This window comes from Arachis ipaensis, chromosome B1 (genome assembly GCF_059453495.1).
Source record: "Arachis ipaensis isolate K30076 ecotype BB chromosome B1, ASM5945349v1, whole genome shotgun sequence".
Taxonomy (NCBI): Eukaryota; Viridiplantae; Streptophyta; class Magnoliopsida; order Fabales; family Fabaceae; genus Arachis; species Arachis ipaensis.
This window is the reverse complement of record NC_142436.1, coordinates 7946423-7972961: the sequence shown is the minus strand read 5'-3', so window position 1 is coordinate 7972961 and position 26539 is coordinate 7946423. Positions and strand designations below refer to the sequence as shown.

The following is a 26539-nucleotide window of genomic DNA, read 5'->3' as shown; positions in this document are numbered from 1 at the left end:
TAGCCAACTAGTTGTGACTTGGATCCATAGGGATAAAACAATCCCATATCAACCGTTCCATGAAGATATCAAAAAATTTGTTTGATTCCACTCCAATGTCTTCTGGTTGGAGAGGAACTATATCTTGCTAGTAAATTCACCGCGAATGATATGCCAGGTCGCGTATTATTAGCAAGATACATTAGCGCTCCAATGGCACTAAGATATGGTACTTCAGGACCAATGATATCTTCATTCTCTTCTTTAGGACGGAATTGATTCTTTTTCACATCTAAAGATCTTACAATCATTGGGGGACTTAATGGATGTGACTTATCCATATAAAATCTCTTCAAGATCTTTTCTGTGTATGTTGTTTGATGAATAAAGATCCCATCTTTTGTATGCTCGATCTGCAGGTCGAGACAAAATTTAGTCTTTCCAAGATCTTTCATCTCAAACTCTTCTTTTAGAGTTTTTATAATTGTTGGAATCTCTTCAGGAGTCCCAATGATATTTAAATCATCAACGTACACAACAATTATAATGAATCCAGATGCAGATTTCTTTATGAAAACACACGGGCAGATATCATCATTCTTGAATCCGTTTTTGGCCAAATACTCAGCAAGACGATTATACCACATTCGTCCAGATTGTTTCAGACCATATAAAGATCTTTGCAATTTGACTGAGTATAACCCTTGCGAATATTCACTAGATGGTTTAGATATCTTTAGTCCTTCAGGGACTTTCATATAGATATCCCGATCTAATGAGCCGTAAAAGTAGGTTGTTACCACATCCATTAAATGCATATGCAGTTTATGATATGCAGATAAACTGACCAAATAACACAATGTTATCGCATCCACTACAGGGGAATACGTTTCTTCATAATCTATACCGGACCTTTGTGAAAAACCTTGTGCCACAAGTCGGGCTTTATAGCGCACAACTTCATTTTTCTCATTTCGTTTTCTCACAAATACCCACTTATATCCAACAGGTTTTACATCTTCAGGTGTACGGACTACAGGTCCAAAGACTTCACGTTTTGCAAGTGAGTCTAACTCAGCCTTCATGGCTTCTTTCCATTTTGGCCAATCATTCCTTAGTTGACATTCTTCGACTGATCTTGGATCAAGATCCTTATTTTCATGCATGATATTCAATGCCACATTATATGCAAATATTTCATTGACAATTGTCTTATTTCGGTCCCATTTCTCTCCTGTAAAGACATAATTTATTAAGATCTCATCATTTTCACAATTTTCAGGTACCTGAACGTCTTCTGACGTTAAAACTATATCAGAATTTTGGATCACTACAGGTGTCTCTACTATATCTTTTTCAACAGGAACAGTATTTACCTCTTTTCTCTTTCGAGGATTTTTATCTTTGGAACCGACAAGCCTGCCACGCTTCTGGCGTGTATTTGCTTCGGTGGCAATTTGTCCAACTGGGACATCAATTCGAATTGGGGCATTTTTCACTGGTATATAAGATTTCGTTATCCTCTTTGTATCGGAAAATGCATCAGGCAATTCATTTGGTATTCTTTGCAAATGTATAATCTTTTGAACTTCTAGTTCACATTGCCCTGACCGAGGATCTAAATGCATCAACGATGATGCATTCCAATTAAGTTCCTTTTCAGGAAGCTTATTCTCTCCTCTTAATGTTGGAAATTTTGATTCATCAAAATGACAATCCGCAAACCGGGCTTTAAATACATCTCCCATTTGTATCTCAAGATACTTCACTATAGAGGGAGAATCATATCCAACATATATCCCCAATTTTCTTTGGGGTCCCATTTTGGTGCGATTAGGTGGCGCAATGGGAACATATATCGCGCACCCAAATATTCTTAAATGGGAAACATTTGGCTGCTGGCCAAAAGCTAATTGCATAGGAGAGAACTGATGGTAACTCGTTGGCCTCAAACGAATAAGTGCTGCGGCATGTAAAATAGCATGCCCCAAACCGAGGTTGGGAGATTTGTTCTCATAAGCAAGGGTCTAGCAATTAATTAGAGGCGCTTAATAAGTGATTCTGCTAACCCATTTTGTGTGTGAACATAAGCTACTGGATGTTCAACACTTATTCCATTAGCCATACAATAAGCATCAAAAGCTTGGGAAGTAAATTCACCAGCATTATCAAGACGAATTGCTTTAATTGGATTTTTTGGAAATTGTGCTTTTAATAGAATAATTTGAGCCAATAATCTCGCAAATACCAGGTTGCGAGAAGATAATAAGCACACATGTGACCATCTTGAAGATGCGTCTATTAGGACCATAAAATATCTAAAAGATCCACATGGTGGATGAATAGGTCCACATATATCACCTTGAATCCTTTCTAGGAATTCAGGGGACTCAAATCCAATCTTTACTGGTGATGACCTTAAAATTAACTTCCCTTGAGAACATGCAGCACAACAAAATTCACTAGTTTTAAGAATCTTCTGGTTCTTTAGTGAATGTCCATGGGAGTTTTCAATAATTCTCCTCATCATGGTTGTTCCCGGATGACCCAATCGGTCGTGCCAAGTTATGAACTCATTTGAGCTAGTAAACTTCTGGTTTACAATGGCATATGATTCAATTGCACTAATCTTGGTATAATACAACCCAGATGAAAGTGAGGGTAATTTTTCTAATATAACTTTCTTATTTGAATCATGAGTTGTGATACATAAATACTCATGATTTTCCTCATTCATAGTCTCAATATGATATCCATTTCGGCGAATATCTTTAAAGCTCAACAAGTTTCTTCGAGACTTGGTAGATAACAGTGCATTATTTATTATAAATTTTGTTCCTCCAGGAAACAAAATTATAGCTCTTCCGGAGCCTTCTATCACATTGCCTGAGCCAATAATAGTATTAACATATTCCTCTTTTGGCACAAGATGGGTAAAATATATATCACTTTTGAGAATAGTGTGCGAACTTGCACTATCCGCAAGGCATACATCTTCATTACATATCCTTACCATTCTCTTCAAAAACAAATAATAATAAAATGAGTAGTATGCACAGTTAAATTGAATACTTGATCATAATCATTTTAAAAAAAAAACACTGTACATAAAATAATGTCATATACTAAAATTTTATTTTAAAATTTGACACATTTAATAATTTCAAAATTCATAAACATTAATATTTCATTATTTATGTACATCACATTTGAAACTTAAATACATAGAAAATAAAACTTAACAATAAGTTCTTTACATTATTTATTTACATATATACTTCACAATCCTACATATTAAACTATTCCATCATTGATCAAATGACCAATATTTCCTTCAGGATCCTCAAAGAAATCAGATACATCATAATGAGTGGTGGAGTTCTCAGCATCATTTGAAACAAAATTTGTTTCCTTTCCTTTGTCGTCATTTTTCAAAGATGCCTGGTAAAGATCGACTAGGTGCCTTGGGGTACGACAGGTACGTGACCAATGGCCCTTTCCACCACAACGGAAACACTTATCCTCTGTTGATTTATTCTGCCCGATATTCCTTTCTTTATCCCACTTCTGGTGAGATCCTCTCTTTTGAACATAATTCTTTTTTCTTCCATAATTTTTCTGATTATTAAAACCTTGCCATTTACCTCTTTTGGGGTAATTTGCCACATTTACTTCAGGAAATGGGGTAGTGCTAGTTGGGCGCGCTTCATGATTTTTCAATAACAACTCATTGTTGCGTTCAGCAACAAGAAGGTAAGAAATTAACTCAGAATATTTTTTAAACCCTTTCTCTCGATACTGCTGCTGTAGGAGCACATTCGAGGCATGGAAGGTTGAGAAAGTTTTCTCCAACATATCATGATCAGTTATTTTTCCCCACACAATTTCATTCGTGAGGTGATTCGAAACATTGCAGAATTATATTCATTTATAGATTTAAAATCTTGTGAACGCAAATGCGTCCATTCATACCGGGCTTGAGGAAGTATCACCGTTTTCTGATGATTATACCTTTCTTCAAGGTCTTTCCAAAGATCTGCAGGATCTTTTAATGTAAGATATTCATTTTTCAATCCTTCGTCAAGATGACGACGAAGAAAAATCATGGCTTTAGCTTTATCCTTCTGGGATGCATTATTTTCAGCCTTAATGGTATCTCCAAGATCCATTGAATCAAGATGGATTTCAGCATCTAATATCCATGATAAATAATTGTTTCCAGATATATCAAGAGCATTGAATTCAAGATGAGAGAGTTTCGACATAATGAAAAATTTGTTACCTGAGTCTTCCTAAAAATTTGATCAGAGTCTCGTGTTGATAACGTGTTGTAAAATAAAATATATATAAAATAAAGATGTATAAATAGAAGACTCTAGTATTAAAATAATTAGCTCAATAATAATTTATATATATATATAATAATATTATATGTTGTAATATATATATATATATAGATAGATAGAAAGGAGTATAAAAAGTAAACAGAGAGAAAATTGCATAAATATATATATAAAGATAAAAAGGAGTATAAAAAATAAAGAAAGAGAAAATAGCATTTGCTTTTATTATTGCTATGTGTATAAAGGGAGAGAGAATAATATTCAGTTGTTGTTGTTGTATAAAATTGACGGCTTAACCTCTTTTTATAGATACATAAAGTCAAATATTCAAAGCTCCATTTATTATCATTTTGGCTTGGGAGCTTCATATCTCATAGAAAAAATGGGCATCTTTTGGGACTTATCACAATACTTTCTTTTTAATGGAGGACAATTATAAATGCAGAGTGAGCAACAGATCCAGCATATAATATATATAAACCATGAAAACGGAAAAAAAGAAATTCCAATATAAATTCAACCAATAAAGCTAAATAGAATTTGTGCATGTGTGTCATGCTGAATAACATTTTACTTCAATGTTTCTGTAAGGGTAACAAAGTTTAGAACAAAAATTTTAGGAAATTGATTTAATTTGATTTGAAAGGAATTATTGTGTTTAGAATTAATAATGTAAAACAGAAACGGTTTGATTTTAAAAATTGATATAATAAATTAATTTTATATTTTCATTTTTAACTATTTATTTACCACACTTTTTTATCACCATCAATAATCACAGTTAGTCAATTGGCATGGTCCAAACAACTCAGTTGAACCGACAAACAATTGCATTTGTCCCAGCTCCAGGCTAACCTCGCCAATCATGTCCGAGCTACTGGGTCAAAATAGTTGACTGGCCCGGTCGGCATGTCCAATTGACCAAGTATGACGGAGTGATCAGTCTGATCGATAGGCACAGTCGACCTGTCCAGTCGGTCCAGTTGGTCATCAATTTTTTGATAATGCTTTTTTTTTTTAAATTAAAAAATATTGTTAAATAATTAAAAAATATTATTTTAATTTTAATATATAATACTTTTTAAGATACCATAACTATAAGCTACTATAGCATTGACACTATAGTAACATGATATATAATACAAAATAGAAAATAACATAATTTTTTATTTTATATCTACGATACACATTGTTCTTTTGTCTTTCAAATAAAATTTCAACTTTTTTTCATAGTTTAGTCTATACATTCTTTGCATGTTATGATTCTACTTCTTAAAAATTTAAGTGGATAGAATTTGTGTGAATTTTTTGTATAAGTTTATTTTTTTTTATTTGATTTTTTTTTAAAAAAGATAACAATGATTAAACTCTAAATTTTTTTGTCATAAAAATTTTGATATATATTATATCATAATACAATTTCTCTTAAAAATTTAGACCAATAAAAAAAACACATAAATAGTTATTGTTCATACCCTGACCCAATAATAAAGGCCCAGGATCCAAACAAAGAAGCCCAACCCAAAGGGTTGGCCCTCACCCAGTACCAGCCTTCATCCCAAGAAGTCGGTACTAAACACGACCTGCTCCAAAGAAGTCGGATACGAGGGTTAGCTGGCAGATAACACTCATTCGACTGAATAACTGTCCCTAGAAACTCTCTAACCACTTCATAGAGCCATATCTTAACCTCCCTAAGATATGGGAACGGTTATCCACCTAAAAAGGTGGCACTACTTCAGCGGTGGTTATTGGTTCACCACTATAAATACACTGACACCATTCAGGTATCTCTAAGTTCCAATACTCTCTAACCTGCTCACACTCTTGCTAACTTAGGCATCGGAGTGTCTTTGCAGGTACCACCCCCCATTCTTTCGCACGTACAAGTCGGACGGGGGAACACCGAGTAGCAGATTCACTCGAAAGCCACCTCCTTCATACGTTTGGGCCAACCAACGCCATCCAGCCCATTAATCTCCGGCTACCTACCGTAACATTGGCGCCGTTGCCGGGGACCCGAGAGATCAACCAGTGATGGCGGATAGATCCCCTGAAGAGGGTCATGTGGAGACAGATTCTGAACAAGAGAATCTGAACACTGGAAACAATGAGGCAGACCAGACCCTTCACCAGGAAGCCAATGATCAACACAGGGAAGGCACCTCCGGAATCAAAAACCCGAAGGTAAATTCTTCGGAGGGACGCGAATCAGAAAAAAGAAGGATCATCCCATGCAACTGAGCTCATGGGATTAGTCCACAGTCGTCTCGAGCAGCTAGAACAGGAACGGGAGCGACAAAAGAAAACCGAAAAGAACCTAAAAGAGGAGATGGAGCGACGAAAAGAGTTAGAAAGAAAACTCTTAAAGTTAGAATCCTCCCTCAAAGGTCAGAACTCCCACGACGGTAGAGAAGATTCGCCCTTATGGGGGGAAGATCCTTTTAGTGAGGACATAATGAGGGCAAAAGTTCCGAAAAACTTTAGAAGCCCCGATATGGACCTCTACGACGGAACCACTGATCCAAAGCATCATCTGAGCAACTTTAAAAGTCGGATGTATCTGGCTGACGCTTCTGATGCTACGCGATGCAAAGCTTTTCCGACAACCTTGTCAAAAGCAGCGATGAAGTGGTTCGACAGCCTCCCTCCGAGGTCGATTACCAGTTTTGAAGACCTCTCAAGGAAGTTCTTGATGAGGTTCTCCATCCAGAAAGACAAAGTAAAACATGCACCGAGTCTCCTGGGAATAAAACAGGAGGTCGGGGAGTCCTTACGAGCCTATATGGAAAGGTTCAACAAAGCATGTTTGGAGATTCAAGACCTGCCCACCGAGGCAGTCATCATGGGGCTAGTCAATGGTCTTAGAGAAGGTCCCTTCTCACAGTCCATATCAAAAAGACACCCCGCCTCTTTAAGTGATGTACGGGAAAGAGCTGAAAAGTACATCAATATGGAAGAAAATGCTAAGCTAAGAGACCTGAGTTGGCGACCTGGTCACCCTCCCTCAACAAAAGAGAGGGAGAGGGAAGCCAAGAAGAAGGAAGAACTCGGCCTCGATAGGCCAAGAAAATATCACTCTTATACTCCTCTAAAAGTTCCTGTAGTGGATGTATACAGAGAAATTTGCAATACTGAAAGGCTGCCTCCCCCCAGGCCCATTAAAAATAAAAGAAGGGGGAGCCGCGGTGATTACTGTGAGTACCATAAGATATATGGGCACTCCACAAACGACTGTTACAACCTTAAAAATGTGATAGAAAAGCTAGCCAGAGAAGGTCGGCTTGACAGATATCTCATAGAAAGGTCGGACATTCATGGAAAAAGAAAGCGAGATGATATGGATAGAAGAGACCCACCACCACAAACTCCGGAGAGACATATCCATATGATCTCAGGAGGGTTTGTGGGAGGGGGACTCACAAAATCTTCTCGTAAAAGACATCTCAAGAGAGTTTACCAGGTCGGAGAGGAGTCATCCGACCTCCCTACCATTTCATTCACAAAGGAGGATGGGCAAGGAATAATCCCGGGGCACGATGACCCAGTGGTAATTACCATGATCCTGGCAAATGCCCATCTCCACAGAACACTAGTAGACCAAGGAAGTTCAGCGGACATCCTCTTTAAGCCCGCTTTCGACAAACTGGGATTAGATGAGAAAGAGTTAAGAGCCTACCCCGACACCTTGTACGGATTAGGCGACACGCCAATAAAGCCACTAGGATTTTTTCCCCTCCACACCACCTTTGGAAAGGGGGAAAAATCAAAGACTCTGAGTATAGACTTCATAGTCATCGACGTGGGGTCAGCCTATAATGCTTTAATTGGCAGAGCTACCCTTAATCGACTCGGAGCGGTGGTATCGACGCCCCACCTCTGCATGAAATTCCCGACCTCAGCGGGGATAGCAACGGTGAGGGGAGATCAGAAGTTGGCAAGGAAATGCTACAATGAAAGCCTAAACCTGAGAGGAAAGAACAAAGAAATCCACACAATAGAGCTCGGTGGAGCAAGGATTAAAGAAGAGCTGCGACCACAGCCCGGGGGAAAAACCGAGGAGATTCAGGTCGGCGAAGAGGAAGGAAAAACCACCCACATAGGAGCCAACCTAGGGGAAACCCTAAGACAAGGGTTGACTAAGCTCCTAAGAGATAATTCCGATCTCTTCGCCTGGAAGGCCTCCGACATGCCTGGGATAGATCCCGAGCTCATGTCCCACAAACTCTCGGTCTACTCGGGGTCCTGACCTGTGCAACAAAGAAGACGCAAGCTCGGCCCAGAGCGAGCCCTAGTAGTGGAAGAGCAAGTACAGGCGCTCCTGGAAGCTGGCTTCATCAGAGAAGTCAAATACCCAACATGGCTAGCCAATGTAGTGCTAGTCAAAAAACAAAATGGCAAATGGAGGATGTGCGTCGACTATACCGACTTAAATAAGGCATGTCCCAAGGACCCTTATCCACTACCAAGCATTGATGCCCTAGTAGACTCTAGCTCGGGGTATCAATACTTGTCGTTCATGGACGCCTACTCGGGGTATAACCAAATCCCGATGTACGAGCCAGAGCAAGAGAAGACATCATTCATCACACCCAGAGCCAACTTTTGCTACGTGGTCATACCATTCGGATTAAAAAATGCAGGAGCCACCTACCAGAGGTTGATGAATAAGGTGTTTGCCTCTCACCTAGGGAGCTTAATGGAAGTATACGTCGACGATATGCTGGTAAAGACCAAGAAAGAAGTCGACCTCTTGCCTGACCTTTCACAAGTCTTTGACACCATAAGGTCGCACGGGATGAGACTAAATCCTGCAAAGTGCGCCTTCGCGGTGGAGGCAGGAAAATTTCTGGGATTCATGCTAACGCAAAGAGGGATCGAAGCCAATCCCAATAAGTGTAGAGCTATCCTGGAAATGAGAAGTCCGACTTGTTTAAGAGAAGTCCAACAACTTAACGGCCGACTTGCAGCTCTCTCCAGGTTTTTGGCAGGATCAGCACTAAGATCCCTTCCACTGTTCTCCCTATTGAGAAAGGGACGCCAGTTTGAATGGACTCCCGAATGCGAGGAGGCGTTCCAGGAGTTCAAAAAGTTTTTGAGCCAACCTTCTATTTTGACCCGACCTGTAGCCGGAAAAGACCTCGTCCTATACCTATCCGTGGCAGACAAGGCTGTCTCAGCAGCCTTGATAAGAGAAGACGAGGACGGTCAACACCCAATCTATTTCATCAGTAAAGTTCTACAGGGCCCTGAGCTAAGGTACCACAAACTAGAGAAATTTGCCTACTCCTTAGTGGTAGCCTCACGAAGACTACGGCCTTACTTTCAAGCTCACACAATAAGAGTCCGCACGAACCAACCCATGAAGCAAATCCTCCAAAAGACGGATGTTGCAGGAAGAATGGTTCAATGGGCAATAGAGCTCTCCGAGTTCGACTTGAAGTATGAAACTCGGACAGCGATTAAAGCCCAGTGCCTCACCGACTTCATTGCAGAATACGCAGGAGATCAAGAGGATAAACCAACTACATGGGAACTCTATGTAGATGGATCCTCCAACAAAACAGGAAGCGGTGCAGGCATAATATTGGTAGATGAAAGGGGAACCCAGATAGAGGTTTCCCTCAAGTTTGAATTCCCAGCTTCAAATAATCAGGTAGAGTATGAAGCCTTGATCGCAGGACTGAAGCTGGCAGAAGAAGTCGGTGCTACAAAGGTGATGATATACAGCGACTCCCAAGTGGTGACCTCCCAAATAAGTGGAGAATATCAGGCAAAGGACCCAAACATGAAGAGGTACTTGGAAAAAACTTTGGAGCACCTTGGGCGCTTTGCAGAAACCGAGGTGAAACACATAACTCGGGATCTAAACAGCAGAGCAGATGCCCTATCCAAGTTAGCAAGTACCAAGTCAGGAGGAAATAACAGAAGCCTGATTCAAGAGACTCTCCAGGAACCTTGAGTGGTAAAAATAGAAGACAAACAAGAAGTCTTCGAAGTGGTCGGATTAAACCTCGGATGGATGAACCCCTTAGTCGAATACTTGAAATTCGACATCCTCCCCAAGGAGGAAAAGAAGGCCAAGAAAATCCGAAGGGAAGCACAACACTACACCTTGGCAAGAAATATCCTCTACAGAAGAGGGATATCAACGCCATTATTAAAATGTGTACCGACCTCCAGAACCACCGAGGTATTAGAGGAAGTACATAGTGGAATCTGCGGAAACCATCTCGGAGCAAGGTCATTAGCCAGGAAAGTAATCCGAGCTGGATTCTATTGGCCAACCTTGCAGAAAGATGCCACAGAGTTTGTGAAAAAGTGCCAACCATGTCAAATGCACGCAAATTTCCACGTGGCTCCTCCAGAGGAGCTCATTAGCATCACTTCTCCGTGGCCCTTTGCAAAATGGGGAATGGATTTGTTAGGTCCTTTTCCTCAGGCGCCAGGACAAGTCAGGTACCTAATAGTGGGAATAGATTATTTCACAAAGTGGATAGAAGCAGAACCACTGGCCACTATCACTGCACAAAGAAGTCGGAGGTTCCTCTACAAAAATATCATCACAAGGTATGAGATACCTTATTCAATTACCACAGACAATGGAACCCAGTTCACCGACTCCACCTTTAGAAGCCTGGTAGCCGGTATGAACATCAAACACCAGTTCACCTCGGTGGAACACCCACAAGCCAATGGGCAAGCCGAAGCAACCAACAAAGTCATACTGGCAGGGCTGAAGAAAAGATTACAAGATGCGAAAGGAGCTTGGGCTGAAAAGCTCCCACAAGTACTATGGGCTTACAGAACAACCCCCCAATCCGCCACTGGAGAAACACCCTTCCGACTAGTTTATGGCGTAGAATCCATGATCCCAATAGAGGTCAATGAGCAAAGCCCAAGAGTGATTTTCCACGACGAGATCGGGAATATACAGGGGGCACAAAGAAGAGCTCGACTTGCTCCCCGAAGTCCGAGAAGAAGCCCAGATAAGAGAAGCAGCGTTGAAGCAAAAGATGACCTCAAGATACAACAAAAAAGTCATTCGAAGGAGTTTCACCCCAGATGACTTGGTCCTAATCAGAAACGACATTGGAGTCAACAAATCTGGGGAAGGAAAGCTCGCTGCTAATTGGAAAGAACCATACAAGATCAACGAGGTCTTAGGAAAAGGCTATTATAGGGTAACCGACTTCGACGGCAACGAGTTACCAAGATCATGGCATGCTTGTAATATGAAAAGGTACTACAGCTAAAAGCGAACCCTACTCCCTGATGTACTCTTTTTCCAACTTCATGATTTTTTCCCAAAATCAAAGGGTTTTTTCTGAGAAGGGTTTTTAACGAGGCATCACAGTAGGGGCTAAGGGAAAATAGATTGTCAAAAGCCCTTAGTAGCAATAAGGTACCTCCTCAATTAATAAAGATCTCTTTCATTTTAATATCTCTTTTAAATTCCCTTTTTTATTATCTTTCTACGAAACGCGCCGATTTAAGCTCGACAAAACTTGAAAATCCCATGAACCGACCTAGATGGTCGTCAGGATAAAACGACGAGGTACAAGTCGGCGTAAAGAGGCTATGGAAGTCGATCATGATAAACTCGGGAGCAGTCCGACTCATAAGTCGGAATGCGAAACCGAGTAAAACTAAAATGAATCTCAAAAGTAGCCTAAGTCACGAAAAGCTCAATGAACCGAAATTGAGTACTAGGAATAACAAAAAGAGATAGGAAAAAACTAAGAAAAGATTATAAGGCTGCCCTGAAGATAAAAAAGATTCAGAAAAGCAGACAAGCCCAAAGAAAAGGTTTCTTCCAAAAAAGATAAAAAATCAAAAGAACCACGAATAGAAAAGCATGCGCGCACAAGGTTACTTCTTTGCAAGAGGAGTAGAAGGATCACCACCACCAGGACCAGGAGTTGGAGAGAAAGTCGGAGGAACGGTAGAAGAGCTCGGAGCGTCCTTAGAGCGAGGAGGGGACTCTATGATCCTCTGCCCCCGAGTCGGACTCGGACTCCACCACGGGGACAGGAGGATCCACGATGGCACCATCAATAACAATCTTATCAGGGTCTAAAGGAGAAAGGTCCAAGTCAGGAGCAATGACTCCGACCTGCTCCTTAAAAACCCTCCAAGCCTCATCAGCACCATCCGCAATAGAGTCCTCCAACTCGGTATAGGCCTTCCGGGCATTCAGCAAGTCATTCTTTACAGACACAAGATCATCAAATAAACTGTTGTAGCTGGCTTGCGCTGCCTTCCTCAAATCCACCTCCATGTTGCATTGGGCTTGCAACTTCTTCTCCTTCTCCCGGAGGCTATCCCTCTCCTCCTTCAGCTTGGCGACTTTCCCCTCCAACTCCCTCTCGTGCTCCTGATATATGCGAAGCCTGCTTTCCAGCTCCTCGACCCTCGAGGTCATCCCTAAAGAGCTGAGAGGATTCTTCTCAAATATATCTAAGAGTTTGCCACAAACTCCCGCCGTCTTGAGACTCTCCTCAACCACAGCAGTGAGGTAGTGCCGAACAGAAACATCATCCATGCTCATACGAGCATGGGGATAAATGTTCTTTCGGACGAACGCAAGAGCGTCCGCCTCACCAGAAGCGCCAGACTCTAAGGTCTTACGCTTCTTCTTCTCTGGTTCAGGAGTAGGTCGGACGGAGGGGGTGGCAGAGAGGAAGCAGAAGAGGAAATCACAATAGGTTGGGAGGGAGTCCCGACGTTCCGAGGAGGAGGAGGAGAGACAACCGCCCTAGCACCACCAGACCTGGCACGAGACCTCGCCTTGGCCTCCTGAACTCTTTGGTAAGACTCCTGAGCATTTGTTTTTGCCATCTCTGAAAAAAGCAACAATTGATAGATTAGACAAGTCGGAAGAATTAATCAGACAAGTTGGAAAACCAAATGAAAAATACCTAGTTGCGCCTGGATAAAACTCGGAGACCCCTGGAGAAACTTTTTCGTGTCCAAGTATGGAGACCTCCCCCAAACTTCTCGGAGGAACCCCACAATGGCTGCCTCCACATCATCCAGGTCGTCAAGACCATATTTTTCACAAGGGGAGGCCTCCAACCAGTATAAAGGAAAGCGGGGGGAAGAATTATCATCCAGGAAAAAGGGGTGGTGACCCTCTACAGCTTGCACTTTGAAAAAATAGTTTTTGAAGTTGTGGAAGGATTCGTCAAAAAGGGTGAAAATTCTCCTACCTTGTATGGCTCGGAACGATACCCACTGTTGTTTATTGTTTAGCCCACTAAAGGGTTTTGTCATATGAAAAAGATGGAAAAAAATCTTTAAAGAAGTCGGGAACTCTAAAGCCTGGCTGATGAATTGATAAATTTTCAAAAAACCCCAAGAGTTGGGGTGAAGCTGGGTAGGAGCGACTCGGCAATGACGTAAAACAGACATCTCAAAGTCTGAAAAAGGAAGAAAAACACCCAAACGGGTGATCATACACTCATACATAAAGAAAAAATGGGAGGCCGCCTCATTAGCCCTCCCAAAGCAAACCCGGTCTTCTGGACCCGGGGCCACTAACTCATACTTCGGCTCATCCTCCTCAGAAGAACAAATTCTGTGGCAAGTACGAAGATGGGTGATAAACTCAGAATCGACTGAGGGTTCCTCCCCTAAGACTGTGACATCAACCCAGTGAGAGAGAGCATCTACAGAAGCCATTTCTTTTTCTAAAAAAGGGGTGACAAAACCTACAAGGGGAAAAGAAAAATCACCAATACGGTCTCTAAAGGGAGGGGGATGCGAAACTAAAGTCTGCAAATCAAATTTATCTACAAAGGCATATTAAAGAACTAACCTTTATCTGGAAATGAGGGTTGGAAGCAAAAGCCTTCGAAAGCACAAGAATGCAGTACGAACGAATGCAAGGGAAATTTGAAAGATCGCAGAAACGAAATAATGAAAGAGAGGGAAAGTATTTATAAGAACGTTAGGGGCATAATGGTAAAATAGGGGCAGTCATTAATGAAGATGCACCGTTACCAAGGCTATTGAATCCCTACGCACACCCCTAACGGACACGACGCTTGATTAGACGTAACTGTCAGAACCAAAAGGTCACGAAAGGTCACGTCGGTTTCAAACCATCACGTCGGTCCTCTTACAAATCGGCTACGACCCCGAGTAGAATACTCGAACCCAAATCTTAAAAAGAAATTGGGCTCGAGTAGGGGCACTGTTCATACCCTGGCCCAATAATAAAGACCCAGGATCCAAGCAAAGAAGCCCAACCCAAAGGGTTGGCCCTCACCCAGTACCAGCCTTCATCCCAAGAAGTCGGTACTGAACACGACCTGCTCCAAAGAAGTCGGATACGAGGGTTAGCTGGCAGATAACACTCATTCGAATGAATAACTGCCCCTAGAAACTCTCTAACCACTTCATAGAGCCATATCTTAACCTCCCTAAGATATGGGAACGGTTATCCACCTAAAAAGGTGGCACTACTTCAGCGGTGGTTATTGGTTCACCACTATAAATACACTGACACCATTCAGGTATCTCTAAGTTCCAATACTCTCTAACCTGCTCACACTCTTGCTAACTTAGGCATCGGAGTGTCTTTGCAAGTACCACCCCCCATTCTTTCACACGTACAAGTCGGACGGGGGAACACCAAGTAGCAGATTCACTCGAAAGCCACCTCCTTCATACGTTTGGGCCAACCAACGCCATCCAGCCCATTAATCTCCGGTTACCTACCGTAACAGTTATATTTTTATAATATTTTTTTCATGATTAAAAATGATGACAGAATTACATCTTATTTATGCAATACCCAAAAAAGAGGACATATAAAATTACATTATTCTTTCAAATATAAGATCAGAAAATCAAATTATATTCATGCAAGGCTTCTGAAGAAGATAATCAGACTTAGAGCTAATGCTGTTGATTTAATGGCAAGAGAGCTTGGTAATCTTCCATTATCCCTTCTTAAGAAAAGTCCTTGGTATATGGGCAAATTGATAAGAACCAAAAAGCCACACAATATAGTTTGCAAAAACATTTCCTCAAATGCTTCAAGAGTGCTACCTTCCCTCAACATTGCATCCTTCAACAACCCAAGAAAACAAAACAAATTGAGCAATGCAAGTGTTGATAGTATAGTGAACATTGGAGAGGAGGTTCCAAACTCCATGATTTCTTTCTCGTAGCGTTTCGACACATCTTCTTCGGCAACTTTCGCCGTGATTACAAAGGCCGAATCCGAGACTCCAAAAAGCTTTAAGATGGTGTCAATGAAGGCAAACAAGTATGAACTTGTTCTCTTGTATAGCCATATCCTTAGGTCATTCCACCAACCTTGAATTGTGCCTCCAGAGAATAAAAATTCCAATAAACTATAACTTGTTTCCCCAATAATAACATATGCAAAGGGTATGAACCATGGGCTTGACATCTGAGAGACCCAATAATAACCAATTAATATGCATGATATTAAAACGAATTGTGCATTTTTCTAAGCCAAATCAGATGCATAAAAGTACACATTTTAATTTGTGTGGGTGCATAAATGGAGAAATTGAACCAAATTAAGCTCAATCCATAATACATACATAGATGATTTATTGGGAGAGAATGAATTGTTAATCCGTTAAAAATAAAAAGATTAAATTACACAGTTGGTTCCTACACTTTTAGTAAAATTGTAAATTAGTCTCTACATTTTAAAATTTTGTAATTGGATCCCTAAAGAGAATTAAAATTTGCAATTTAATCCCTACCGGTCAAAAAGTGTTGATTTAATAGAATATTCTCAGAATATGTTGAAAATATTCTGTTAAAATAGAGAATATACTAAGAATATTCTATTAAATCAAACACTTTTTGAACGATTGAGACTAAATTACAAATTTTAATTATCTTTAGAAATTCAATTTCAAACTTTTAAAATATAAGGACAAATTTATAATTTTACTGAAAGTATAAGGACCAATTGTATAATTTAACCAAATAAAAAGGTCTAGGATGAACATTAACTAGAATTAATTAAGAGCGGGTATAAAGATGTGTTGAGGGTTAATTATTTTAAGTGTGGGACAAGATGTAGCCAAAGTATATGCAGTGCTAGTTTATTACAAGATAAATTTGGTGCTTTTTATATTTATATTGAACTGATTAATTATATTAAGTACTAATATAAACACGTATATATGAAATTGAAAAACAAATCAATGAAATTTGTAAATAAAAGAAAAAACCAAAACGTGGTTTACAAAATATATATTTTTGTTTTTACGGAAGACATGTATGTGAGATTTTTTTCATGTATTATTTGAAATTCACTTTATCGCTATAAAATGGATTATGAATTTCATTTCAAGTAAGGATTAAGCTTAATCTTATATTAATAATAATAAAAAAATAATAAATTTTAAATAAAAAAACAAAGTTACTTTATATATAGTTTAAAAAATATTTCAAATGTTTTAGTATTCTAGATATTTTACTAATTTTAGTTATTAATTTTAATTATATATATATATATATATATATATATATATATATATATATATATATATATATATAACAACTAAAACTATTAAAATATCTTAAACACTTGGAGTCTTTCAGCTTAGAAAATACTATCCAAACGAAAAAATTGTTGAGAGCAGCAATTTTTAGTATAAAATCTAAATTATCTTTAATAAATAAATTTTGTTAATTTATGTATGTAAACTCTAAAAAAATGTAAGTATAAATTATATATTTTTTGTGTGTAAAATTTTTATAAATATAAATATAAACTATTACTAACCAAAAATAACAATATTTAATAGTTATGTAGCATTGTTCAATGCAAACAACTTCTTTTGACAACTATACAAGATAAAAAGAAAGAGTGCAATTGTTACCTTTGGGAACAAGGAAGTGCCTTTAAGGAGACACAACGAAGGGATAATTGAGTAGTATACTGTTGCCAAAGAGTTTGAGGCCCATAAGCAATAAGTAGAATACCCCATTTGAAGGCCCAAACTGATTCTACCATGTGCAAACCAAGCAGGACTATACTTAGAAAGCAAAATTTGGAAGTCACCTTCAGACCATCTCTTATGTTGTACAAGTGTTTGATGTAATGTTGTTGGAGCTACTCCTAAGAAGGCCTTCCTTTTTGGGTTGTAGTACACTGATTTCCATCCATTGGATTGTATAGCCAATCCTGTTATTACATCTTCCACTGGACATCCATATCTTAAACCCATCTGCATTTTTCAAAATTAAATTTTGGTTTTGTTTCAAACTTTGAAATTTCAAAAACTTAAGCTATTAAGTAAAGAAATATCAATGATTTTATATTTAATAAATTAATATCTAAGTGGTAATAATCACATCCTATAAGATAGATTACCATTAGAAAGGTAATAACTAATTTGGGTTAACCAAATTAAACAAGATAATGTTATTATATTAAGAATAAAACACATACATAAATCAAACACATGCCAATATTATATGAATTTTTCAAAACAAATAACATTCAGCAGATGTCTTCATTCATACTTTTATATAAATTAAATTCATTGAATTTGAATTACACATTATAGTACTAAATTGAAACAAATATATTTGAATTACATGGTGCACCGAATTTAAGTATAAATCGAATTCATTGAATTCGAATTAGTCGTTGCAGGACTGAATCGAATCAATATAATTCGAATTACATGGTTCACTACTAAATCGAATTAAGTCAATTTCCCTTACAATTCCTTAGTAAATCGAATATAACAAATTCTATTTATACTCAATGGTGGCTAGTGGTAAATCAAACCCATTAGATTTGATTTAGTATGGATTGAGATATATATATATATATATATATATATCTCGAGCTGAATTAATTCGATTTAGTATCATACTAACGTATATAAATACGAGTTGAACGTGAATTTCTCATCATAGTGGGATTCACAATAGTTAGTAATGATAGTTTTTTAGTTCTGGTGCACTATAAAGGGTTGATTAAGAAAAAAATACGATCTAGAATTAAATTTACTGATCAGAATTCGATGAGTATTTTCCTCAAACCTTTAACGAGTTTCACCGAGTTTTAGAATACTATCATCCAAAAACTGGGGATCGGATGCAAGGCGTGAAACAGATGGAGAAGTTATTCTATCAAATTCCGATTTTCATATTGCGTGATGATGTGAAGTACGATTCCTTCGACATAGACAATGACAAAGATTTACAAATTCTGCTCCATTATCGTCGTCAATTTTCTGAAGTTAGGACCCTGAGCTATTGGCTAAGCTTGCAGATGTGGTCTGTAGTTCAGGTGGTTCGAACCGGAATCCTCAATCTTCAGCAATGCCAACCTACTCTAGTTCAATATCTTTTGGTGCCTCATTATCTGTGCCCGTGATTACACCTGAGGCAGTTTTGGTTGCATTTCCGTCCTTCGCAACTGATTTAAACTGTAATCGTGACGGAGAAATAGGTGATACTCAACCCTTCGGTGAGCTTGCAATTGCGATGGCCGATACTCTTGTTAGGGTCTCAATTTCCAGAGAGGGTGTAACACCTGATGGTGTCGAGGATGTACTACAAGATAATAATGATGATGATCTGGAGCCCGCCACAATTGCTGATGATAGTGATGATGACATAGCGAGGAGTATTCTAGTTGGGGGTAGTGGAACATCTAATTTAGGAACTCAGCAGTACTCCCGTACTTTTCAACTTTGGACATGGACGACATGACACAGCAGGGAGTACCTGTTGGATTTGGAGTCAAAGATACACAGGATACATGAGGGCTAGTTGAGTTTTAAGTTGGTCAACAGTTTCAAGATAAAGAGGAGGTCATCTTAGACGTGAAGACTTATAGCATCATCGTATGGTTGAGTACAAAGTGTTGGAATCCAATCATCGCAAGTACTATGGGAAGTGTAAGAAATTTGGCAACGGGTGCATATGGTTGATTCGAATCAGACTCCGCCAGCGCAGAGGTATTTGAGAGGTAAAACGGTACAATAGACTTCATACTTGTCTGGCCACATCGATATCTAGTTAAATTAAATTAAACTAAACTCTAACAAAATTTTTAATCACGTTAAACGTCTAACATTAAAAATTTACAAATTCTAACCAAATCGGTTATCACTACTCGTCAACACACTTAGTTATCCCTCATATAACATGCATTTGTGGTTTCAATGTTCTAACAAACTGCTACCCTAAATCAATACTCTAACTACTATTGGAAGTTTAAAATTTTAATAATTCTAATAATCAAGTTATAAGCAATTTAATACCACTAACAATTCTTTATTTCTTAAAAAAATAAATTAAATTAAATTTTATTCACTAACTTCTTCATGGACGCTACCAGTAATATGAGCGACTCCATCCAATCGATAGATTCAATTCGGGTCGTCTTCCATTTCCGAAGTTTGAATTTTCTAGTACAGATTTTCTTAGTTACTCTGAATTTTTCGTTTTGGGTGGATTTAGCATTGTGAAATATAATTCGAAACAAGCGAATTCAAATTTTATATATAGGGATATTTATGCTAAATCGAATTTATATGTGTCAATTTACTAAGAGCACGACACCACTCATAATTCGAAGTTAATTCGAATTATGAGGTGTAATTCGAATTTATATCATTCGATTTATTATGTGGCACATTACCATGAGCTAAATCAAATCAACTTGTATCGAATTACTGTGCCATAATACCATGGGCATTTCGTATTTTATTCTCCTTGGTAAATCGAAATTACTTACTTCGATTTATAATGTTCCTTACTAATTTGAACACATTTATTTCGATTTAGTACTATAATGTGTAATTCGAATTCAATAAATTCGGTTTATATAGAAGTATGAATGAAAACATTTATAAAACGTTATTTGTTTTGAAAGATACATGTACGGGTGTACATGGTCCGGTCCGGCCTGGCACCGAACATTTTATGGGCTAATTTAGTGTGATTTCATCGGGTCTAGGGTCGGGTAAGGGTCTCAAAAATAAACCCGATTATTATTTTGGGTCGAGTCCGGGCCATAGCTCGGGTCACCCGAACTCAGTTCGATCATCATACACAATTAATATTTTGTGTTATTAGTGATGGATGATGGCTATTTTTATGTAAAATTTAAATATTGTAAACCTTAATATTTTGTGTTATTAGTCATTATAAGATTATAAGTTAATGTTTTATGTTTAAAATGCATAAGATTTTAGACTAATGCATAATATTGTGTTATTTGTATTGATTTAAATATTTGGTGTTATTAGACAATATTAGTATTGATTATGGTTATGCTTTAATTTTAGAGAATGGTTGGTTCTTGTTATATTTTTTTAAGTGAATTTTACTATGTGAATTGTGAAATAATAGTTGGAGATTAGGTGATTTTTACATGCTAAAGACCCGGTTTTCACTTGGTTTTTACCCAGTTTTTACACGGCCGGAAGATGCGTAGGTTTTATCGGGTCTAGGATCGGGTTAGGGTTTAAAAATTAGGCCCGATCTATATTTTAGGTCGAGTCTAGGTTAAACCAAACCTGATATGGTCCGGCGCATGTACACCCGTAGATACATGTAATATTGGTATATATTTAATTTATGCATGTGTTTTTCCCTTATATTAACTAAATTAAGCTAAAACACATGATAAAGCCACTATATAGCTAGTTTTTTTTTTTTAGAAAAACAATTTTGATGTACTATTTAGATAAAAAATTTACGTATGTATTTAATTATATATTATCACATCAATAAAATTTTTTGACAAATTTTATGTAAATAATTATTTAAAAAAAAGTGTATATAATTAAATGACTATTATATTATATATTTTATGATAAAATATATTTTTTGTCTTTGAAGTTTATTAAATATTTTAAAAATATTTCTAAATTTTATTTTGTTTTAATTTTGTCCTAAAAGTTATCAATTTGTATCAAATATATTTTTGATGGCTAATTTTTAAAAAAATTTAGAACAAATTCATCAATAATTTTATAAGAGCAACTATCAATATAATATAAATAAATTAGAGATAGTTATCATGTATTATTACTCAATTAGTCTTAAATTTTTTAAAAATTTAGCTGTTAATAATATATTTAATACAAATAAAAAAATTTTAGAATACAATTAAAACAAAATAAAATTTATAAATATTTTAAAAACTTGTAACAAATTTTAAGAACAAAAACCGTAATTTACCTTATATTTTATAATGTAAGAAAATAGTTAAACTCTTAAAACTAAGGGCAAACTAATCATATGAAAGTTTAAAACAAAAACTTATATATGATACCTCTTTCCCCCATAATGTGTTTTCCTCATAGGTACAACTTGCGAGGACCTTTGATCTTTCTTCCAATTCTTCCAAGTTTTCTTCTAGACTTTGATCATTTTCATTTTTAGTCCAATCATTAATCCTGTTTTGGCCATTATTAAACTTCATTCCACAAAGTGTATCTCTCCTATGAAAGCAACCAGTCCCTATATACAAAGGGCCACCAAGACCATCTGCACCATGGAACTCTACCTTCATAATCATAAAAGATAATACATTATTATATAATTAAATTTTAATATTATACAAAACTCAGACAACATAATAATAAGTAACTATTATATATATATATTTTAATACTACATTGTTAATTACTTGAACTATAAGAAAACAGTTATACATACTTCTGTGTTGAATAGAATTTTGTATTTTTTAACAAAATTCTCTAATAAATCTTGCTGGCATGTGTTTTAAGAATACATTTTAATAATATTATAAAAAATATCTTATTAAAAAATATTTTCTTTTACATTTCTAATACATTAAAAAATATATGAAAATTTTGAAATTTTTTATTATTATACTCTTAAAATATGTTCTTAAAACATAAAATAACTAAATTCTTATTTAATTTGTTTAATTTCAAATTTAAAAAATATTAACACACCTGGCTAATTGTTATTAGACTACTCCCATATAAATCATTCTTGGTGACATTCTCAAAATTCTGTGGAAATTGCACAAAAGCAATTTCATGGCCTTTTTCTTCATCCATGAAAAAACACAAAGCATCTCTCACCGATTCTGAATTGTTTGAGTACATATCACAGTCAACATTCAGAATTATTTTCCCGTTGCTAATAGAAGAAGACACCCTTAACTGCATTTAATTAGAACCAATCAAAGAATTAACTTAAAATGGGAAATTTAAACACATATCTAGAGTGCAAAATTGAGGAGGAATAATCATATGAATAACCAAATTAATTAATTAAAGATGTATATCCAGTCCATCCATTCAGACTTTGTTTAAAATAAAATTTAGATTTGGATTCTCTAAATTTTGAATTTTACTTTAGAGGAAAAAATATGATTTCCTACCATTTATTTCATAAGTGAGACCAAGAAAAAAGATGAAAGAGAAATCATTTAAGAGTGAGAGATTACACTTTACCTTCTAAAGTGAAAATTCAAAATTTAAAAAATCCAAATTCATAATATTTATCAAAAAAGAGTAAAATGACAAAAAAACATTTGAGGATTTACACTTCAAATAGATTAGTTCCTAAAAAAAATATCAATAAAATCCTATAAGATAACAGATGTGAACACAATACCTTTAAATTAGTCCTTATAATTAAAGTAAAAGATCTAAATTTAAATTAACTTGTCCACATTTATTATTTTAAAAAACTTTATTGATTTTTTTTTTGAGAATTAATTTGTTCAAAATATAAATTTTTAAGAATTTATTCGTCACTTTCCTCTTAAAAAAAAATATGAATACCAGTGAATTCATAGCTCCAGCTTTAAAGTTGTGGGAATGTTGGGGTCTCTTCTCCCTAGCCAAATACACCAAAGTTGGTAGAACAATCCCATCTATGTCCTTCGAATTATTTGGGTCCTTTTTATCAAGTATTATCTAAAGAAAAAAAATATAAAATTATCATAAGATTAAATAAGCTCATATATATGATGCATTGATGCCTAAGAAAAACAAGCAATATTATTACTTGAAGAATTGTGTCATGGTCACGTTTAGAAGAATATGAATCCCATTGAGAAAATCCTTTGTGCTTTAAACGTGCTTCTTTGGGTACTTCACCCATCTTCGTCGAGTCCTCAATTCTCTTTTCCATTTCGTCGTATAATTTCTACAACATGGAACAATTTCAATGTCCCAATGCAAGGTGTGGAACCACAAAACTGTGATTATTGTACATAATATAATATTATGTCCCTAGAAAAAAAAATAACAAATTTTTATATATATCTTGACCAATATTTGGATAGAAAAATATGATATCATATTATGGATGAATATTTTTACTAATAATTTAAATTGTTAAATAACAACACATACAGATACATACTTATTCTATATCTCTAACAATATACATTTTTTTAAAATTGATAATATATACATCATATCCACCATCTACTTCTAGAATGACTTTATATAAAAGATCACTGATTTTACAATTTAATTTTTTATATAGCTAAAAAAAATGGTAAGAACAGAACTATTCAAAATTTGGTCTTTTTCAAAAGAAACAAAAACTGAACTATTCAAAATTTGTAAAAAAGTTTATTTTCATAAAAGAAAAATTGCCAAAAAAAAAAATTGAAACTAACCCACTCTAGTAAATGTTTCAACCCATTTTAGAAATAAGACTACCCTTATGACATATAATAATGAGTAATGTTGAATGAGTAATAAAATTTATTATTTTTAATTTGGCCAAATAAAATATATTTATATTAAATTTTAAATACTAAATTTTAATAATATAAAAATAAAGAATTAGTACCTAACGTTTATTTATAATTATTTAAACAAAAAAGTAAACGGTAGGTTGCTTACCTACCAAAAGAATAACACTAACAATAATAATACATCAAACATTAAAACCAAACAATCAACCTAAACAAAAAACAAACAACAATCAACCTAATTTACTCTAAATTTACCTTATTTAATATTTATTTATTAAAAAGTATATTAAATAAAATTAAAAATAATAAATTTTAACAATTTTATGCTAATATCTTTTTGTTATCAAATATTTTATTAGAGATATAACCATTTATATTACATTCTACTATAAACTTAAATTTTTAGAATGAGTGATTTCATGATATAATATCAAAACTCTATATCCGAACCATTAATATTACTTTCTCTTATCAATTTAAACTTTTGTTATGACACATTTTTGTAAAACAAAAATTGATTGGTTACTCTAATTTAACATATTACCTTTATAGCCGCCAACTCTATATTGTGAGTGTGATCATCATATTGATTATTTTGGTGTGCCATTGAGAAAATGTTATTAAAATAAGCCGCCGGAGACCTTGGTTCAACATTGAACTTTTTGCAAAATGGCAACCAATGCTTAGCAAAATTAGATGCCTCTAAGAGAGCATAGAAAGTAATATCTGAAGCGCCATCATCAGAGAGATAGACACTAAGCTTATGAGTTGGATAGTCATAAGCCATTACAGAGAGAACTGTGTTAATCACCATCATTGCTGGTTCTATTTCTGGATCTGCCGTACACACATATATGTCCACTCCTGGCAACTTGTCCTCATATCTGTTCATATAAAACCAATTCACGCATTTAATTAATTTTTTTCTGTCTTTAGGATAAAAAAATGTAGGATAATTTTAGTGAAATACATAAATAGATATTTATGTGCATTGCTCACGTTTGAAAAAAGGAAAATAAAAAAAAAAATTCCTATATGAATTGGAAGTGAATTGAAAATTTTAAATTATAAATTCTAAAATAAAAATAACTAATATTAATTAATTAAAAATTGATTCATTATACTTTTTTATTAAATTAAAAATGACAATATATGTTCTAATTTCACAATTTTTTTTTATCAAAGATAGGAGAAACCTCTTAATTGAATATGGGGAGACTATACCATTTGAACTATTACTCATTGGCTTCTAATTTCACAATCTTAATTGAAAAAAATGAAAGAAAAAAATAAGATTAATTCTATATATAATACTTATTACTTAGTGTCTAATTTTTATTTAATTTATTTTTTATAAAAATTTTAGGAAAAAAACTCTAAACAGTCCCTGATAATTACCTCGAAAAACAACGAGGCTCTTAACAAAAAAAACTCAATCTGACGCTGAACTTTTTTTTTTGTGGGACTCGTAGTCATTTCAAAATAATTGTCAGGAGTCGGATAGGTATTCACTCAAAATTTTAAATATTTAAAATTGTATTTTTAAATTAAATATTAAATTTTAAACATTTTTAGCAAGTAATAATAATCAGCAGAAAATAATTAGTATATGATAATAGAGTGGTGTGACCTTTGAGAGAGGGTGTCCTTGAAAGTGTGCCTGAAGACAAGGTTCCATCGGAGTGCTTGAGTGAGAAGCCAATAAAGACCAAACCATAACTCTGCACCAAACATACCAAGCCATACCCAGATGTTGCCATCTTCAACCTTTGAAGGTATGTGGGTGAGTCTATAAACCCAAATGAAGAATATGGCCACAAATAATGAGATTGCAAAGGGCCTATAGATCACTCTCCCTCTTCCTTTATTTGTCTCGAACAATGGAGAGTACCCCATACCTACTGCTCCCATTTTTTCTTCTTTGGTATGCGCAACTTGATTGTTATTATTGTGCTTTCAATTTGCTACCCAATTATTTATAGTACGACATTTAACAGGTTCCAAGTTCCAACGTCTTTTATTACTTTTTAGGTTTGGTATTTTTTTTTTTTATTATATCCGAGTTATAACTATCGAATTACTCTTTTGATTTTAGAATAAAGTCATAATTAGGTCTTTAAAAATTTTGATTTTAGATTAATTAATTTATAAAAAAATATTAATTTAATTTTTTAAAATAACAAATCATAGATATACCGTATATGTGTTGTTTTTCTATTAGTTCACCATATAAAATTTAAAGTGGTATTTATATATATACGGTTATTTATTATGATGTGTTTATTTATAAAAAATTATTATATAAATAATAATTTTTGAAATAAAATTTTACTTATTTTAATAGGATTCATAATAGATAAAAAGTAATTGATAAATGTTATATATGAAAATTTAAAAAATGATAAATATTTTATGATATAAAATTATATTGTTTCTAAGTTCACATAACAATAAAAAACACATACCACTATAGATAATTCTATTTTATTTCATA

General features: G+C 35.4%; 1 protein-coding gene across 1 annotated transcript; it reads right to left on the bottom strand.

Annotated features, from left to right (window-relative positions):
* Positions 1-15141: 15141 nt before the first annotated feature.
* On the bottom strand, positions 15142-26093 carry CSLE1 (cellulose synthase like E1). Its single transcript, XM_088500953.1, has 8 exons — positions 25676-26093; positions 24590-24929; positions 23343-23483; positions 23117-23251; positions 22277-22489; positions 21628-21861; positions 17204-17551; positions 15142-15747 (listed from the first exon to the last, which is right to left on the bottom strand). Exons 1-8 carry the CDS (start codon positions 25954-25956, stop codon positions 15190-15192), a joined length of 2250 nt encoding a protein of 749 aa, XP_088357079.1. The 5' UTR covers positions 25957-26093; the 3' UTR covers positions 15142-15189.
* Between the last annotated feature and the right edge of the window lie 446 nt (positions 26094-26539).

Bases quoted from the DNA above. Each gene is read 5' to 3' on its own strand.
- CSLE1 (XM_088500953.1), bottom strand. From the start codon at position 25,956: ATGGGAGCAGTAGGTATGGGGTACTCTCCATTGTTCGAGACAAATAAA. The intron at 22,490-23,116 runs GTATTCATATTT...AATTAAATGCAG, and splicing joins CTGGAGCTATGAATTCACTG to TTAAGGGTGTCTTCTTCTAT. The intron at 15,748-17,203 runs GTAACAATTGCA...TGGGTCTCTCAG, and splicing joins GCACTTCCTTGTTCCCAAAG to ATGTCAAGCCCATGGTTCAT.